General features: G+C 34.3%; 1 protein-coding gene across 1 annotated transcript in view; it reads right to left on the minus strand.

Moving 5' to 3' along the window:
- Positions 1 to 4,772: 4,772 nt before the first annotated feature.
- LOC114340010 (uncharacterized) overlaps positions 4,773 to 21,522 on the minus strand; it is a 205,900-nt gene continuing 189,150 nt past the window's right edge. Inside the window, exon 4 of the mRNA XM_050658291.1 lies at positions 4,773 to 5,050. Coding sequence (XP_050514248.1) covers positions 4,936 to 5,050 — 115 coding nt within the window. The 3' untranslated portion in view covers positions 4,773 to 4,935. The remainder of the gene's footprint in view (positions 5,051 to 21,522) is intronic.

The following is a 21,522-nucleotide window of genomic DNA, read 5'->3' on the forward strand; positions in this document are numbered from 1 at the left end:
AAGAAGTAAGCAACGTAATCAAAAACAATATCAATTCCAAAAATGCCCCAGGATTTGACTTAATAAATAGCAGGATAAATACTACAACAATATGCGTAATCTTTCAAAGCTTCCTGTTGTAGGTTGTCGTCTTTTAGGGAAACGTTCATGATAAATTCTTACTGAGTATAACGCATTTTTATTGCACTCCCCCAATATCCAGATCATATCTACCATTTCATTACCTAACAGTAAAATTCATCCTAAATATTTAATAACACAATACACATCCAATTATGGTGACCTGTCAGTTTACAATACACAAACAATTTTATTATGGTGAACTGTCAGTTTTAGACAATTCAGTCATGGCTTACTTAAAATCAGGAACAATTTAGACACTTAATTAAAAATTTGCTCTGAAAAATGAAAATATCTATAACACTACGGTAATGGTACTTTTCGAAAGTGACATAAAATACAGGGTATTCTATTTAAAATTACTGAGAAAATAATGTACTTGCGTTTTGACTCACCCTGTATTCGATATAAAGAAAATTAGCAATATCAATCATTTTTGAAAATTTTGACAATAAATACAAAAATTGCATTAGTAAACCATTAGTTAACTTTTATTGCTATCTATTACTATACCGGATCTACTGAGCTTTATCACACTAATCGATAGTATTATTTATCTATACATACCCTGTATGTATAGATGAATAATACAATCGTTATCTAATGGACTATCTTCTTATGGGATTTCATATGACCACACAAAAAGATGCTTATCGATTTTTTTATCCACAATTTATAGATTTCGAACAAAATAGCTCAAAAAAAAGCTGATCCTCTAACAAATTTAAAAAATATAAGTGAATTAAAAGACAATTTATGTTTCATTTCGACTCAGAGGCAAGGTACAATCTACAGACAGCTGTTTCCGCTTAGAATTTCATCAGTGTAGATGCGTGCCCGCCTCTGAATCGAAACGAAACAAGACTATCCTTTTAAGGGAATTTCAAAAATAGATTGAAATCCACCAATAAGACGCTGCTGCGACATCTACTAAAGAAAATATTATTGTATCTATCCCTGATACAGAATCCATTATTAAATATAGTAATAGACACTAATTTAAATCTGAAACTTTCATTATTAGAACCTCCTTCTGTTAACATCCTAAATCCCTGTATTTTACAATGGAAAAGGTACGAAGAAAGGTTCTTAGTACTCACAATCTGAGTAAAGATAGAGTGAGTGAGTCAGAGGCGTGCGGTCCATGGAAGCGGGGGAAGCACCGCTTCCCTATACTTCCATATAAGAAAATACATATATTATTAATTAGTATTTAATTATCAACAATGTTTTCCCTAATCTAAGTAATCTATTATGTAACTAATAGGCATTGAAACATTATTAAAATTTGATCACATACGAACGGTCTCAAATAAGCACACAATTCAACGATTTAGTCTGGTCCTGACGGAAGCGCATCTCAAAATCGCTGCTTGTCATTCATTTGTTCTTCTTCCTCCTCCTTTATTGGGCTATATCCCTCGGGATAATTCGCCCAGCTTACACTGAATTATCCCTAGGGATATAACCCAATAAAGGAGGAAGAAGAACAAATGCATGACAAGCAGCGATTTTGAGATGCGCTTCCATCAGGACCGGACTGAATCATGCATTTGTTCCGTTCAAAAATTGGTCAGGGTTTAATAACCTCACTCGCTAGTCATGTTCCTTTCACGCGAATTTTGATACGCCTGGAAGCGCTCGTCCGACCGCTTCCGATTCAAAAACGAGATGCGGAGTCTGTTACTGCTGCTATAAGGGGTAGGTATTTAGGTACAAATGGCTCGATTTCAATTTTTTGCTTAATATTTTTACTAATATTTTATTTGACATTTTGAGATTTTTCCTTTTACTGATATTTTATAGTACCTACGACATTTTACAGACGAAGTCAAGTGACATTGCATTTTGTATAAGACAGTTTGATGACTTATGATGATTAAAAAATGAGCTGTTTAAAAATATTTGTGATAAAGCTGAAAATATGGGCTTCGAACCTAAAAGAAAAATAATGATGATTTATATTGTCGGCGAAAGAGAGACCTATCGACGATTATACATCGAAATTTTTGATAATATTCTACAACAAATGAATTATCACTTTGAAAATTTTAAAGAAATAAAATATGTAGAATTATGTAATTTTAATATGTCTAATTATAATTCATTAAAATCTCCCACAGAGGTATGTACCTATTTAATTCAGTACGATTAAATTATGATTTTTTTTTGATAATCTAGCAGTTAAATGTCATTTATAAAACACCTGAAATTAGTGATAAAGAAATACTTAGGAATCGGTTGAATTTTTTGAATACTACTGGTTTAAATCAGTCTCTGTGTGAAGTGGGCAAGTTGTGTGAATTAAGTAGTAGGTACTAACTATCCTAGCTACAAGTGCATCAGTTGAACGAAGTTTTTCAGTATTAAAACGCATCAAAAGTTTTACAATAAATTTTACAAGTGAAGACAGACTTTCCAAGTTAGCCCTATTATCCATTGAAAAAGAGTGCATTTATTAAAGAATTATCAGAAAATCCAAAATTTTACGACGATGTTATCGACAAAAAATTTGCATTGGTTGATAAGAGAATAGGACTCAAGTATAAGTAAATAAGTGTCATATTATTGAAAGTTGTGTGTTATGGAAGGTGATTCGAAATCGGAATATAAAAATTGTTTTGAATAGAACTCTTCTTTTTAAGTTTAAAGAAACCAAGCCTGGAGCAGGGACTCGACCCTAAGCAAACAGTACAGATCGATGATAAGTCACTAGATATATGATATACTAAGTCACTAGAGTCACTAACCTGCATTGATCGGGGTCGGATTTCGTTTGTGAATCCTTGTATCCAGGACTCCCACATAATAAGCACTTTGCTGATAGAGAGCCCATATAGCGCATCAGAGACTATCGGAAGGGAAGTGGATAGTATGAAGCATTGGGGCGGGATGGAGTGACGCCCGCTTATAAGAGTAAATCCTCCTTGCCTCAATGAATTTGTATCGCCCGAATCTCATTCTCAAGGCGTGTGCATGTCTCTCAGACTGGGTTAAACACTATACCTAATTTTCTGTAGTTCTTGTTTTTAGTCGATATAAGTTAACAGGTATTACATTAGGTATACACCTCTTAAGTAGGTATATGTTTTGATCTCGACCCTCGTAAGAAAATATTTTTTAAACCCTTATTGATCGCTTCCTCTTCCGAAAATGTCACCGCACGCCACTGGTACTAAGAACCTTTCTTCGTACCTTTTCCTAGATGAATGAAATCGAAATGTGATTGCATATACAGCGTAACAGCATTACAGCCTTACAGCCTTCTATATTCGTCGTCTCTATGCCGTACAAATTATAAAAGGCAGGGATTTATTATGTTAACAGATAAATAAGGAAAGTGTCAGATTTAAATTAGTGTCTAGTCTAGTACATAGTTCCTATTTTCTTTAAAATATATAATTCTTTCATTACTTAATAATACAGTTAATCGAAATATTACATTTTTTGTGCAAGCATTAGTAACGATGTCAAATTTTCGTAAGTCACATAGTCTATAAAGGAATAAATTATTTTATTCTAAACAGTACAGAGCGTAGAAAAGAATTTGTAAAAATATTTATTATTTATTGAATTTAATTAATATATGTACAACAAATCTGTAAAAACAATTGGAAATTACATACAATTACATACATTCTAAATCAAAAATTAAAATTTAAATGGCAACGATTTTTCTTATAATAACATTAAAATAAGAAGTGACATTCAAATTTTATATATGATTTAGAGGCCTATGTATACTAAAATTATCAGAAAAATGGAAATAAAAATAAAAACACGTTTACTTTTTACAAAAATAAAAAGCAATTTTAAATTACGAATAATTTAAACAATAGGGAACTTACATAAAATTTTAAATTCGAAAAAAATGGTATAAATCACAACAGAATATAATTTAGAACCTATATCAAAGATAAAAAAGCTTTGTTTTCTTTCGTTTGGCCCCTAAAGACGACTAAAAATTCAACTTATATCAGCCACCCCAAAATGAGTCGTGACGTTACGGGGTTGTATGTTGACATTCTACACCAATTGTACCTACATATAATTTTAAATTAGGCATTATAAACGTCAGTAAAAAATACAGTTATGTGACGTTAAAAGTATTTTTGATCGTTTGAACTATTCATAGAAAATTTGTACTTTTACAAAATGGTTTTATTTTCAATAGTAAACCTTTTTTCCTTTCCTTCAAAAACTGTATCAAACTCCAATCTCAACAAACTGGTATATAATATTACAACGACATACGATAAATGTCATTAGAATATAAATATTTTTCCTTTATTCACTGACGACGAACTGGCCAAATACCCAAGTAGGAGGAGGCCAGTAAACTAAAGAAGAAGAATATACGTAAATATAACCATAAACGGAACCACATAGTTAAACTCTGTGACGTCACGGGTCGTTTGAACTATTTTAAGATAAAGAAGACTTTAAATTTGTACATCTAAATTATTATGAGTTTTTGAAGCGTGAAATTTTGTAAATCTCATTTTTATACTGAACATTATTATGTAACAAAAAAAATGTGCAAGTTCCCTATTAGTATATCGTATATCTCATGTAATTATTTAGGTATCACTTCCTCAAAGTTTTAGATCTATTTTATACAATAATTAATTGCCCCCCAAAATACATCTGTCTTAAGTTAACATTAAAACTTTTTATTATTCTATAACTGTACAAATTAGAACTGATCGTCACAACTTTTTTTTGTTAAGACAAAAATTACAAAATTTATTTATTGTCCTTTTAGAATTTTAGTTCAAGTCCAATGATATAATATATATCATTGGCAGCAATTGTCTACGTTTCTTCGTCATTAAAAATGTCTTCCAATATTTGCTTGGTGATTGTTCGATGAGGTTTGGTTGGATCCAGCTTGGGACGACCATACAAGCGGCTGTTGATGATGTATAACCTTAAACATGATAATGTTTTAAATGACATTTTAGCATTTTTTTTTAATTAAGGAAGTATACATAATAAAAAATATAACATAATGTGAGAAAATAAAAACAAGAGGTTGAGAAAAATAGACCATTTTTTTGCAGCAACATTATTCTGACTTCTGGTTCTCTGTGACATTTAACATTTTTTTAAATATATACTTAATATACATAATGTATTTAAACCAGAGGTTCTCAATGTGTGGTACATGTACCACTGGTGGTACATATCATTATTGGCGGTGGTACACAAAACACAGAAAAAATTAAAACAGTAGTACTTATTAAGTATTGATAATCAGGGCCGCCGCTACCATGTGTGCAAAGTGTGCATCGCACACGGGCGGGCGATTATAAGGGCGGCCAAAAGCAAGATACTGATAATAATATTTATCTTAAAACGAAAATAAATTCAAAAAATTAAATAGTAATGATTCGGATATTTCTATAAACTTTAATATTCCAAACAATCTAAACAAAAATGCCAGAAAATATTTTTTATTATATAAACTGTCCTTTTGCAGCTATAGTCATACAGTAGTTCCGAGAATGCTTTTTAATTCAAAGTGGCTGGCGATTTTCGAACTTTAAGATATTTTTATCTACGTGGACCATATGCGATTTTTTCAAATTCTGAACATTTATTATTTGTAAAGAGAGTACGATACGACAATAGGATATATTCCGAGAATTTAGATAAGTGCTTGTTAAGTTGCCTCACTGAGTAATAAAAAAAGTATTTTTTATTATGGTTGCTCTGTTATAATATTGTTCCTTTATGCTTATGTATGGTTATAGATGGGTTATAGTTCAGTCTAAGTTGAGAGTTTGATGATTTTAGACACGCTTTTGATAAACGATTTTGTTTGTAATATAGCGGGTGTCCAGAAACTCTACCGACAAACGAAGGCAGAAGATTCTTCAGATAATTTTAAGACAATTTAACTCAATTCACTTAGTCCTAAAATGCTTCCTAAGGGAGCTAGAGCTCTTGGAAGATGGCATCTAGTTATTAGTTTTTCTTAAATACCTCCAGAACGCTTCTGTTTGGAAAAACAAAAATTGGTACGCGAATTTATCTTCCAGAGATAAATCTATTACATCAATTGCGAATTTTTAGTACCGATCATAGGCGTCCGTTTTGGGTAGGGTAACAGTTATTTTATCGCATAACTTTTTGTCTTTAATTTTTAAGCATTTTTGACTCTGAAAAAACCTATTTAGAAAGACGAAAACTGGTACATTTATTTATATTCCTGAGGTGAATCGATTTCACTAATTGCGAATTTCTAGTACCGGTCATAGGCGTTCGTTTCAGGTAGATCAACAGATATTTTATAGCATAACTTTTTGTCTTTAATTTTTAAGCATTTTTGACACTAGATTATTAAATTATGAGGTATTCGCGTACTAAAAGTTACTCATGCTTTAAGTTAGTAAAATACATCGTTTTGCTGAAAATTTTTTCATTTTTTTTTTCAAATTCCAAAAACGAAAAATTTTCAAATCGATTTTTCTAGAAAACGGTGTATGCTACCGACTTAAAGCAAGAGTACCTTTTAGTAATAGAATACCTCACAATTTAATAATTCAGTGTCAAAAATGCTTAAAAGTTAAAGACAAAAAGTTATGCGATAAAATAACCGTTGCCCTATCCAAAACGGACGCCTATGACCGATACTAGAAATTCACAACGGATGGAATCGATTCATTTCTGGAAAGTAAATATGCATACCAATTTTCGTTTTTCTAAATAGAAGCGTTCTGGAGGTATTTAAGAAAAACTAATTACATGACGCCATCTTCAAAGCGCTCTAGCTCCCTCAGGAAGCATTTTCGAACTAGGTGAATTGGGTTAAATTGTCTTAAAATTATCTGAGAAATCTCCTGTCTTCATTTGTCGGTAGAGTTTCTGGACACCCTGTATAGTAGTGTGCCCGTTTCTTTTGCACACTACTGTATTTCAAATAGGCCTGGATCCCGCGTACTAAAAAAGTTGATTAATAGCAAGCTGAAAATTTCTTAATAGCTTAACGGTGTCTAATCGGGCAAACTTTGATGTATGGGAACACTGGAACAGGGGAAGTTTTTGGAGAACAGTTTAAAAATTTGGAACGTCAGATTACGAAAACGTCCCATGTATTTTATTGGACAGAACGTCCAATTGATTGGTTACCCTTTCATTAAACTCTTATGCAAAAATCAGGCTGCTATTACTAACCAACATGATTCCTGTCATTTGACATGTTCTTCGTGTTCCATTCATTAAAATGCCCAGTTGGTGATAAACACCAGTCTGATTTTTGAATGAGAGTTTAGTGAAATGGTAACAAATCAATTGGAAGTTCTGTCTGACAAAATACATGGAATGTTTTCGTGGTCTGACGTTCCAAATGTTTAACCTGTTCCACAATTGAAACTTCCCCTGTTCCAATGTTCCCATACATCAAAGTTTGTCCGACTAGACACCGTTAAGCTATTAACAAATTTTCAGCTTGCTATTAATCAACTTTTTTTTGGTACGCGGGATCCAGGCCTATATATTTAAATATATTAGTAAACAATTAAGCATGCCGAATGTTGTAAGTAGTCTTGTAAACAAAATTCACACAATATAGGTATTAGTGCAAGATTGCATTTCTGTATATTATTATTGACATAATAATAATAACTTTTTTTTGATAAGCGGGATCCAGGTCTAAAAGTAACGTCGAGATCAGAGTAATTATTATTCATATACGCGTTACGGTCTCCTGCACATTTCTTTAAATACTAGTACCTATGTTGAAACGACTAAAGTGTTGAAAGGGGGGCGGCAAATATTAAGTTGCACACGGGCGGCCAACACTTTAGCGGCGGCCCTGTTGATAATACAATTTAAAAATATAGGTGGTACCAAAAATAATAAAAATAACTGTAGGTGGTACATCACTCAAAAAGGTTGAGAACCGCTGATTTAAACCATTTACACTTTCATAAACATTAAAATTTTTAAGAATTACTGCTCATATAGTGTAGGGGAGAGTAGTACACAGTAACAAAAAAAAATTTTGAGTTCAAGAAATTTATTTTTAAATTAAAGGAAAATGTTCAAAGCAGTATGTTACACTAACTCTTTCTTAACATTCTAAGAACAAAATTCGCCAAAAATTCGCATAATGAAAAAAGATCAAACATAAAGAAAAAATACAGATAATTGTTTCACTGTGTACCAGAATCGGTACACAGTGAAGTCTAATATATTATATCTTGTGTCTTAAGAATAGGTTTTGACAGATTATTGCATTTTTTGAGCACATATCGTCGTAAGTTACAAAACTAATATTATATCTCTCGGCTGCTCCACGTAGAGAATAATTTTCCTCTAATACCAACTTTGTGACATCAGCCATTACATATTTGGAGGCTTTTTCTTTCTAACCATCTGAAATACCAAAATAACAAATTGTTGGTAATAATTTACAATATTACGATACACAATGAAACACGTATCACTGTGTACCACGTAGCACTGTTTCAGTGTGTACCAATAACCTAATCACACAATAAAATTTAAAACTTTATTAAAAACTCGCTGCGCGAGTCGTTATTTGACAAATTGTGTTTTAGGTTATATTATTAGAGGAAAGTCGCCAATTATGGAATACCATTTTGTTTTGGGGATATAAAATAATACCTTTATAGAAATGAAAACAATTTAATGTTATGACACATAAGTCATACATTTTTATGTAGTAATTAAAAGCCTTCTATTAAATACCTTAATTAACAAAAAAAATCGAACAAAAAAAAACAAAATCACAAATGAGTAACCAAATATGGAATAGGTACCCATATATGGAATATAGGCATAAACCAACATATCCATAACAAAAATAGACATAAACATCTGAGATCAAATAAATTTAAATAATAAAATTATGAAAAATGAAAGAAGTAGCTTAATTCACTTGCAGACATCACAGATCCGTGTATGAAACTCTGGACCAGCACAATCATAATGAGCCCACTTACACTTAATCCACTATTCCATAATTAGGCACCAACGACTGTCCATATTTGGATTTGTAGGTAAATTAGTTCAAACTAGTATCAACATTTTTTCAAGTCGTAATGTTTTAATTACAGAAGGTCATAAAATATCAAAATAAAGGTACTATTGATATACGCAATAGCATAACAAGTCTGTATTCATGCGTAATGACCAATAATACTCGTTGAATATATTTACCTTTGAAATTTTCCGCGAGACGATAAAACAAAACGCGCCTGTCAGACACGTATCGTTCTCGCATCTGACACAGAGGTGTGAATACGATAATAAAGAGAGCGACTGAAATAGAGGATGGTCTTGTAGTGCGCTTCCAAGTAATATTTTCGAAGAAATCAAGGAATTCCATATTAGGGCACTATTCCATATTTGGTTACTTTCCTCTGCATAGGTAAAATGCAATTTTAATAGTAAGAATGCTTGAAATCGGCTGTTAATAAATAAAAAAAAATACATGTTAACTACTGTTATTAAGTTACTACATAATTTACAAAACATAAAGTCCAATTACTATTGGCAAAACTTATTCCAAGCACGCGAACGCTCACAACGACATTCGACTCTTCTGGGCAACTTTACAAATGCGCTTTACGAGGGCGCCAAATATAAAAATAAATTTCGATGTTTCACTGTGTACCAAGTATCACTGTGTACCACTTTCCCCTATCTCTTTTTACCGCGTCACTGTTTCCTGCAACCTCTTTGTATAAAAAATTTAGTCATGAGAATTTGGTATCAAAAGCAGTCCTTTCAACTAAACTCCAAAAACCCCAAAAACCCAAGAGTATTCCGTTTCCGTCAGTTTAGTACCGAAAACTCTCGATCCTCCAGAAGATAACGTGCCTAAGGGCGCGTCCATAGTGCACGCTGGTTTCCGAGTCAGAAAGCCGAGTCCGTGTGCGAATAATCCTAATTACAGCGCGCAGATATACTTTGGACAGGACCGTTTAAATACGAAGTATTATTTGCACACGAACTCAGCGCTGACTTCAGACACCAGCGTGCACTATGGACGCGCCCTTAGGCACCAGGTGCTTCGGTGTCTGTTCTGATGGCATATTCGTGTTCAGCAACCCCAAAAACCTATGAGTAATCCGTTTGCATCAATGTAGTACTGACGACCCTCGAAACTCCAGAAGATGACGCCAATTTCATTGACCTGAAATCGGTTCTGATGGCATATTCGTGTTTAGTGACTTCAAAAAACCCTCCAGTAATAATAATATGTAATAATAAATAAATAATCCTTTTGATACCGTAGATATCTGCAATGGGTCAATTTTCCCCTTAGAGGGAGTGTGAGCCGTATGGATAAATCTGGGTAAAGAAATAATAATATCGTATGGCATTTTTGCCGAGGGGATCCTTTCGGACAGGTCCCGGCGCCAATTGCATCTACACACCAGGCGGCGCGCGTCGAATCGACGTCGAGGCAGCGTAAAACACATGGCGCGGTATAACAGCGGCAGCTATGCTACGATTTAAAGTATTTGTATTTCGTTGTTGCCAAATTTAGTCGCGTGTTGGCTGCTGTACGATAAGATGTCTGAAAGTTATGACGATTTGTCTTTTGTAATAAATACAAGTTTATTTTATTTTAGATTAAAGAAAAAAAGAAACGCAGATATTGGATACATCCCATCATAAAGGAACGAAATTATAAGGGATGGTTTACACATTATATTAACGAAATTAATATAATAAAGACCCAGAGATGTTTTTTAATTTTACAAGAATGTCTAAAAAATCTTTTCAGGAGTTATTAGTGAGTATTAAAGAGCCGTGTTCAAGAAATAACACCGTTATGAGGGAAAGCATATCACCTAAGAAAAACTATTTATAACGCTAAGAGGCTGTCCATTCTATGGTACGCCACTGAGCAAATACAGGTGTTAAATTGATGCCCCTCTATTATACCCCATCTATTGGGAAATAGTGATGTTTCACAAATGAATATTAACAAAAAAATTATTCAAATTAAAGCCAAAGTACGTATCGAGAATGACGAAAACTAGAATATACAAAACCGTAATAAGAGCAACAGTCACCTACGAATGTGAGACATGGGTGCTAAATAAAACAGAAGAAAAAATGATATTGAGTTGAGAACGGAACGTACTAAGAGCTATTTTCAGGGGAAAGAATACAGATATAGAAGACGGCTGGCATAGAAGCACCAATCCAGAATTAAGGATGCTTTACAAGGAACCAAGTGTAACAAGATACACAAAGTCATAAAGAATCAGGTGGGCAAGTCATGCCGAGGGGATGGATAAGAAAAGAATGCCAAAGATGGTACTGCACAGAAGACCAGTTGGGACTAGGAGACGAGGTAGACCAAGAAAAAGACGGTAAGAAAGTTTCAGGAAGGTATAGTATCGATGGAAATTACACACTGGAAAGAGGAGGTGAAAAATAGGATATAGTGGAGAACCATAGTTCAGCAATTTTTACATAGACATCAAATACAATTATATATAAATTATTAGCATAAACTGTATTATCTAAAATTGTAAATACAAGACCTGTAGAGCATATTAAATAAAATAATAAATAAGGCCTGTTTTTTTATTATTCTGTTTGAATATTCATCAATACGCATATCCCAAATAGCTGGTCTCATTTGAATTTCATTAATTAATTTTTCTACATCTGTATTTCCCATCACAAAAACACGATCTGACAACAGTCACTACAGAATTCGCTAGAAAACAGCTCAAACGTCTGTGTTGCAGCACGATACACGCATTTATGATATGCCGTCGAAGTCATAAAACCGATTGGCGGTGGATGGGTTCCAGGATATGTCGCCAGAAAGTCGCTTAATCGAAAATCTTAAGAGCGTCTGGTGTGTGTTAACTGCATCAAAGTATAGTAAGGGATGCGTCGCTTTCGACATCTCAGCGGGGGCGTCTGGTGTGTGTTAACTGCATCAAAGTATAGTAAGAGATGCGTCGCTTTCGACATCTCAGCGGGGGTTCAGTCGACGTACGCCGCCCCGTCTGTGTTACCTTTTAGAGCAAGGACACACCAGGCGGCGCGCGTCGAATCGACGTCGTGGCAGCGTAAAACACATGGCGCGGTATAACAGCGGCAGCTATGCTACGATTTAAAGTATTTGTATTTCGTTGTTGCCAAATTTAGTCGCGTGTTAGCTGCTGTACGATACGATGTCTGAAAGTTATGACGATTTGTCTTTTGTAATAAATACAAGTTTATTTTATCTTAGATTAAAGAAAAAAAGAAACGCAGATATTGGATACATCCCATCATAAAGGAACGAAATTATAAGGGATGGTTTACACATTATATTAACGAAATTAATATAATAAAGGCCCAGAGATGTTTTTTAATTTTACAAGAATGTCTAAAAAATCTTTTCAGGAGTTATTAGTGAGTATTAAAGAGCCGTGTTCAAGAAATAACACCGTTATGAGGGAAAGCATATCACCTAAGAAAAACTATTTATAACGCTAAGAGGCTGTCCATTCTACGGTACGCCACTGAGCAAATACAGGTGTTAAATTGATGCCCCTCTATTATATCCCATCTATTGGGAAATAGTGATGTTTCACAAATGGATATTAACAAAAAAATTATTCAAATTAAAGCCAAAGTACGTATCGAGAATGACGAAAACTAGAATATACAAAACCGTAATAAGAGCAACAGTCACCTACGGATGTGAGACATGGGTGCTAAATAAAACAGAAGAAAAAATGATATAGAGTTGAGAACGGAACGTACTAAGAGCTATTTTCAGGGGAAAGAATACAGATACAGAAGACGGCTGGCATAGAAGCACCAATCAAGAATTAAGGATGCTTTACAAGGAACCAAGTGTAACAAGATATACAAAGTCATAAAGAATCAGGTGGGCAAGTCATGTCGAGGGGATGGATAAGAAAAGGATGCCAAAGATGGTACTGCACAGAAGACCAGTTGGGACTAGGAGACGAGGTAGACCAAGAAAAAGACGGTAAGAAAGTTTCAGGAAGGTATAGTATCGATGGAAATTACACACTGGAAAGAGGAGGTGAAAAATAGGATATAGTAGAGAACCATAGTTCAGCAATTTTTACATAGACATCAAATACAATTATCTATAAATTATTAGCATAAACTGTATTATCTAAAATTGTAAATACAAGGCTTGTAGAGCATAATAAATAAAATAATAAATAAGGCCTGTTTTTTTATTATTCTGTTTGAATATTCACCAATACGCATATCCCAAATAGCTGGTCTCATTTGAATTTCATTAATTAATTTTTCTGCATCTGTATTTCTCATCACAAAAACACGATCTGACAACACTCACTACAGAATTCGCTAGAAAACAGCTCAAAGGTCTGTGTTGCAGCACGATACACGCATTTATGATATGCCGTCGAAGTCATAAAACCAATTGGCGGTGGATGGGTTCCAGGATATGTCGCTAGAAAGTCGCTTAATCGAAAATCTTAAAAGCGTCTGGTATGTGTTACTGCATCAAAGTATAATAAGGGATGCGTCGCTTTCGACATCTCAGCGGGGGTTCAGTCGACGTACGCCGCCCCGTCTGTGTTACCTCTTAACCTTGTTTCAAGAACTAGTGTCGATGTACACTAGGCTAAACGTACTCTCCGAGACATGGTGAACAGCTCATATCATTTTTAGAAATGAGAAATGGATTGTCTGTGCCGGGGCTCGAACCCGGGCGCTCTGGCTTATAAGGCCAGTATTATGCCACTGCGCTACGGCTGTTCACAAGTTCCAGTAATTCATTTGCATCAATTTAATGCCGAAAACCATCGAAAGTCGAGAAGATGACGTCCATTTCAGTGACCCTGGATACCAGGTGCTCCAGAGGTCAATTCTGATGGCATATTCGTGTTTAGCGACCTCAAAAACCCATGAGTAGTCCGTTTGCATCAATTTGGTCTTTACTATACTGATTTTGACGTGTTTATGCACTTTTGGATGCATGTTATGCACTTTAAAGTTCAATTATGCATTTCCACCAATTCTTGAATAGTAAACTTTTTTTCTGGCGTCATCCTGAACATATTGCAAGAAACTGCAAGTCTCTAGGTGCTATATTTAAAAATCGATTTATTGGGGGTTTTTAGTGCTACATGCCCTGCCTGGTCTAAAATTTAAAGATATCTCTTAAGCAAAGCAGATCTATAAAGGATACATGTTCCACCTTTGGTGTCTAGTACACTAATAATTTTTTCCCATCCCCTAGCAATTTTTTCCCTAAGATTTTGTATCTTCACCCTATTATCCCTCCAAAGTTTGTTACGTATGCATGAACTCCCTGAGATTTTCTGTATGAAAATGATTCCTTTTAATGAATGAATGAATCCTTTTTTGGGCTTCTCTTCAACCTGGAGACTCACATGTAATCCTTTCGGTTATTACAAGTGGGTTCAGAGACCAAAATTGTCTAGTGCTTCAACCTAGTCCTTTAAAGACTCGGTGCTTAGTCTTTATTTATTCTCATTATTATTGGATTAAATAACAGCGAAACTACGGGATAACATTCCCTGATGATTAATGTATGCTGATGATATACTATTCTTAGGATATACTGAAAGCCATTCAGAACAATAACTGGAACAGTAGAGACAAGCTTTTCAGGAAACAGATTTATAATTAAGTAGGAGTTCATACAAATAAAACAATTACTTTAAGGGCGTAGGCGCAAAATTTCGCACCAATGTGTTTTAAATGCATTCATTTTTTTTCGATCCCGGGGAAAATAATAACTATTTTTTGAAAAATTTAAACGCAGAATGAAAGATTACATTATTACCGAGGGCTGAAAGTCCCTTAGAATAACCAAGAAATTTCTTTTAAATGAGATATTTGAAATTAAAATTCACACTAAATTTTCTCTCTTTTTTTACCCCCGTAACTTATTAAAATAAACATTATAGAAGTTTTCAGGGACTTTCGGCCCTCGGTAATAACGCAATCTCTCATTTTGCGTTTAAATCTTTTAAATGTACTTATTTGTTTTCTCATGATTCTAAAAAATGAATGAATTTAAAACACATTGGCGCGAAATTTTGCGCCCACCCCCTGAATGGTACAAAGGATCGGTATTACAGAGTAATGGGGAAATAGATGGAGATACATGCAGTAGAATAAAGGTGGATGGGTGAAGTGGAAGGAAGCAAGTGATGTGTTTTCTGACACAAAAATCCCAATGAAGCTCAAGGGAAATTCTATAAAACTGCCACAATATATAGAACTAAAAATGTTGCGCAGTAAAAAAAAGAAACAACTGCTGATGGTGGAAATAAGAGTTAGGTGGATGAATATAGTGACAAAAAATGAGTTCGTTGGAGGAGTTGGAGATCTGAGTGAGACGTTAAAGCAGTTCGGTGAAGAGGAGTGATATTGGTATAAACCAAGGTAGAAGCTTACGGAGAAATGTAATTATAGAAGTCGACTCTTGAATGTTAGGGAGTTAGTAGGTCATATTTCGTTCTACGCACCCAACCCCAAAGGCAAATTTCTACTGAACGGCCCTCAGTCGCCGGCGGCTCCAACATCCCCAACCAAGGTAGCGGCGGGTGGAAAATGGTTGGAGCAGATGGTGCTAAGAATCCCCGGAAAAGATCAGGCTACCATAAAGAACGTCAAATGTATATCACCTCATACAATGTTAGGACTTTTATATCGGACCAGAAGATGATGTAACTGGAGAAAGAGCTGAAAACAATAAAATGGGACAGACGAAGAGGAGAAGCCCAAATTATTTTTAAATCGGGACACACATTTCATTTTAGAGGAGAAGAAGACACTTCAAATGTTGGAGTACGATTCATTATACACAGAAAGCACACCCAAAATATAAATAAAATTAACAGCATAAGTCACAGGATTGTGTACCTCATTTTCAAACTAAATTCAAGATCAAACCTTAAGATCATCCAGACATATGCTCCAACGACTAGCAACTCAGATGAAGAAATTGAAAAATTTATTGATGGCCTAGAAACAGCATTACATACTACACTAGCATAGTACACAATAATTATATTCAATGTGAAAATGGGCTTTAAACAAGAGGATGCAGAAGTGGCAATGGGCAAGTATGGGTATGGCGAAAGAAATGAACGACGGCAAAGACTGCTCAATTTCTTACACCAGGAAAATTTATCCATGATGAGATCCTCTTTTTTCGATAAAAAGCCTCAGCGTAAATGGACATAGATAAGCCTAGATGGCAATGTCAAAAATGATATAGATTTTATCATAACGAACAGAAAAGAAATAATTAAGGACATTCAAGTACTTAACAAACTTTCGATAGGAAGCGATCACAGATTAATGCGAGCAAGGATACGATTAAATGCCAATTTCGAAAGAACCAAGATGACCTTCATAACACGAAAGAAGAAATGGATTCTCTAAGAAAACAACGACCTCTATGAAGATATATATTTATCCCAGAGAACGGCACACAACCCCCATACATGCGATACTAATATATAGCTACACGAAATTTTAGATTTTCAAAATCTGACTGAATTGAAAATTGGGCCAAATTCCATCTTAAAGTATTGGAAAAGACTCGCCCATCCATGTATCAACCATCCATTTTGGTCCAAGGGTGTGGATTTTATAGCCTTTCCCATTTAGGGTCTGTTTTTCGTTCTCGTCCCCAAAACTCCCAAAAATTTCAAAAATTTAAGTCCACCCTTTGCGGCTTCTGATAGTACTGATCATGACCGGAAACGCATGTTTAGTTTTGAAAATCGGTTTTACCATTCAGAAGTTACCAAGCTCAGAAATTGTATTCAATTTCTATTTTAAAAGGGGAAAATGTTTGTGTGTATGTCAGTATATTTGTGGAAAAGTTACACCGATCTGAATTTTTTTCTGTGTCTCAAGAGGGAGCCAGGGCCGATTCAGAACCGGTGTAGTTTGTGACTTTCGACCACCCACAAGCCAGCTATAGGACTGGGAAGGTAAAAAACGGCATATTTTTGTGGGTATATATCTTAGGTTCAAGGAGAGACAGGAAAACCTGTCTCCTCCTGTAATACCTTCAGTTATCATACTTGACCTTGAATGAATCAGATACTATTTGTCGATACGTTCCAAACTCATGTTTGGTGATTAAAATCGGTTAAGCCGTTTCGAAGCTATCAATGCTTCAAAGTATAATCCATTTGATCATTATTTCCGAAATGGTTTATGTAGTTTAGTCCGTTCTTTAACGGTAAAATATTGCAAAACCTTTAAATTTTAAAGAACCGCTTGGATTGACATGAAATTTGGCATACACATAGCTAACAAGTCAAAGAAAAAAGTGATATGGTGCCGATATGTGCTTTTGCCCTGGGGGTGGTTTTCACCCCCTCTTGGGGGTGAAAAAATATTCGTCCAAAGAAAGTCAGGAAATGGATAAACTGGCTAATTTTAAGTAACTTTTCTTCTATAGAGTTTTTTCACTAAGTCAATACTTTTCGAGTTATTTGACAGTGAATATGTTCATTTTTTCAACAAAAGAACCACGCTTTTAGACGGTTTTTCGTAAATAACTCAAATAATCAGTATTTTGTCGAAAAAACATTCTCACCAAAAATATAGCCTGTAAAAAATTTAAAAACATGGTGTATATATCACGTCTCTACATCTAGTAAACGCAGAGTTATAGCTAATGAAAAATAGGTTCATATTCGTCAAATTCCAAATGGAATACTTTAACTTGAAATAACCAAAAATTAAGCACATTTCGGGGAAAATGCATTACAACTTATTTAAAGTGTTTAAAAAAAAGCTTCATTTTTGTTTTATAAAAAAAAATTCTAACATCAAAATTAAACAAGTTACGCTCAAAATAAAGTTAGTCCCTTTTGGTTTTGGTAAAAAAATCGAGAAAATCACCCCCTAATTAGTATCTTAAATGAACTTAATCGTTACGACGTCACAAGTTTCTTGACTCGTGTATATATTGTTTATATGATCTGTAAGTTTCATCGGTTCAAAGTCCTTATTATTGAAAGGGCTGTAGTTAAAAGGGGTTGAACGAGTCACTGATAAAGAACGTATGCAAATTTAGAAACACCAAATCTTAATCAATTTTTGTCAAACAGAAAAACAAAAAAATACATGATATTTAGAAAAGCAAATCTGACCTTTTTTGTTTTTCGAGCTTTTTGGTATCTCTAAAAATTTTTAAGTTATTTTGAAAAAAGCATATTTTTCAAAATTTAAATTTTTAAAAATTTTATTTTGAAACCAAATTTTTTCAAAAATAAGCACTTTGACTCGATCAAACTTACAGATCATATAAACACAACATAAGTAAAATAATTTGTGGAGCGGTAACGAATAATTTCATTTAAGTTGCTAATTAGGGGGTGGTCTTCCCGATTTTTTTTTGCAAAAACAAAAGGAACCAACTTTATTTCGGGCGTAACTTGCTTAAATTTAATGCTAGAAACTTTTTGTAAAAACAGAAATAAAGCTTTTTTTAAACACTTTGAAAAAGTTAAAATGGGTTTTCCCCAAAAAGTGCTTAATTTTTTGGATATTTCACGTCGAAATATTCTATTTGAAATTTGGTGAATATGAATTTTTTTTTTCATTGGCTATAACTCTGGTTCTACGAGATCCAGAGATCTAACGCGTACACCATTTTTTTTACTTTTTTATGTGCTATATTTTTTTAAGAACATTTTTTTCGACAAATTACTTACTTTTTGAGTTATTTGCGAAAAACTGTCCAAAAATGTGGTTATTTGGTTGAAAAATGAACATATTCAATCGCAAATAACTCGAAAAGTGTTGACTTGGCAAAAAAGCTCTATAAAACAAAAGTTACTTAAAATTAGTCAGTTTACCCATTTCCGGACTTATTTTGGACATATATTTTTTCACCCCCAATAGGGGGTGAAAACCACCCCCAGGGCAAAAGCACACTTCGGCACAATATCACTTTTTTTCTTTGACATGTAAGCTACACGTATGCCAAATTTCATGTCAAACCAAGCGGTTCTTTAAAATTTAGAGCAAAAACCGTGAAAGAATGGACTAGTTGTAGTGTTTACGACGATAAATTTAATAGGGCAATCCGAGTTCATTTACTGGCCATCCCAATATTTTTTTTTTCAATCTATTTATGCGGGAAATAAAATTCTATGTAGTTTTATTTTAAAAGATATTTCCTTAATATTTGCTAAATTTGAAGTAAAACGCGCCACAACAGGGCTTCAAAATACAAACTCTATCAAAGTTACTCTTTTGTGGCGCGTTTTACTTAAAATTTAGCAAATATTATGGAAACATCTTTTTAAATAAAACTAAAATTTTATTTTCCATCAAAAGGAAAACACATTTTCGCGCCACGTAATATTCATATCAGCTCTTTTGTAGCTGGAATATTGTATGCGCCACTCATTTTTACGACGTTTAGCATTTTTTTTCTTGTAGTATATACTAAACAGTCGTACAGAAGACTTAGAATACGACATAGAAGATATTGAACAGCCAAATAATGTCATAAAGAAGGCACTGAAAGAAACAGAAAGGGAGTGCTACCCGACTGTCGTGACCATAAAGAAAAATTAAGCTAAAATACCAAAGAGTTAATAAGTAAAAGACGACAGCTGACGGAAAAATACGACTCCAACTACACAACACTGAAGAAAAGAAACAAAGATATTCACCGATCAATCCGTAAAGGCATAAGAGAAACAATAGAAGAGAAATAACTCAAAGATAATTGTTAAGAAAACAACAGTTTAAAAGTTTTGAGGCGAAATACGAATAACATTGGCAACAAAAATATGTATAGAACAACAAACAAAGATGGCAACATTGCTACGGATAGAGCCAAAATCCTCAAGGTTGTCGAATTGTTTTATCGCGAAATGTATGAGAGCACCAACGAAAGGCAAGGTCAGCCCCTGCCCAAAATCACAAACCAGAGATCAGAGTTATTGCCTGAAGTAACACCATATTATGAAGTTAAAAAGACACTTTCAGAAATGAAAAATAATAAATCCCCTGGCGATGACGGAATAGTGATCGAGGCAATCAAACAAGGTGGAAATAAAATTATCCAGGCTTGGCTAAACTTTCCACCGAATGCATTTACCGAGGAGAAACCACTTCTCAAATAAACAATGCAGTCATTGTTTTATTACACAAGAAAGGACATAATAGATCTAAAAAAACTACCGTCCCATCAATTTTCTCTCACACATATAAATATAAACTTTTCACAAAAATTTTCAAAAAAACACTGGAGGCTAAGTTAGACTTCTATCAGCCTAGGAAACAACCTGGATTTAGATCTGGATATACCACTAACGACCACTTACTCTTAATAAAAAACCTGATTGAGAAGTCTGCAGAATACAACAAACCATTGGCACTGATATTCGTGTGGACTACGAGAAAGCATTCGATACCCTAAGCCAGCAGAAAATGTTAAAAGCATTGACAGAATGCCGAATTGACTATCGCTACAGTAACATAATCAAATATATCTACCAAAAGATAACGGCTAGCGTAAGACAATCTGAACAACAAACAAATAAATTCTGTATACAGCGAGTACAGCAAGGAGACACCGTCTCACCAAAGCTATTCACAACCCTTTTAAAACACACTTTTAAGAAGCCAGATCTAAACGAATATGGGATCAACATAAATGGAGAGAAGCTCAGTCATTTGAGATTCGCAGGTGACATCGTCCGGCCGATCGTATGGATGATGCAATAATAATATTGAACAAATTATATCACGCTTCCTTAGATGTCGGACTAAAGATTAACATCAACAAGACGCAAATAATGACTAATCTGGTGTTAAATCGTAATATTGTTGTTGATGGAATAGATATTGAGCAGACCGCATCTTATAAGTACTTGGGAGATGAAATTCGGTTGGAAGAGATAACCAGACGTGCGAGCTCCTACGTCGCATAGGATTATCCTGGGCAGCATTTGTATTGGTAAACTGAACTATAGACATATTTAAATCAGACTTACCCATATGGCTCAAAAGGAAAAATCTTGACCAGTGTGTGTTGCCTGTACTCACTTATGGAGCCGAAACATTACCACTAGTAGTGAACAAGATTCGGGTAACTCAGAGGGCTATGGAGCGCCAGATGTTGGGTGTCTCCCTTAGAGACCGAATCCCAAAGGAAGAAATACGTCGTAGAACAAAAACCGTCGCCAGATTGTCAGACAACCAATGAACAAAACGTATTGTCGAGTGAAGGCCACGAGAAGAAGCACTTTTAGCATCTCCAGAAAGCAATATGGCCGAAACCCAAATAAAACGATTTGGTCTATCGACAGAGAATTGTTAAGATTAAATGGTTTTATTTTATACCTTTCCAGGAGCATATATCCTACACAAAAGCAAGGTTGCCTT

Source organism: Diabrotica virgifera, chromosome 8, assembly GCF_917563875.1.
Source record: "Diabrotica virgifera virgifera chromosome 8, PGI_DIABVI_V3a".
In the NCBI taxonomy this organism is placed as follows: Eukaryota; Metazoa; Arthropoda; class Insecta; order Coleoptera; family Chrysomelidae; genus Diabrotica; species Diabrotica virgifera.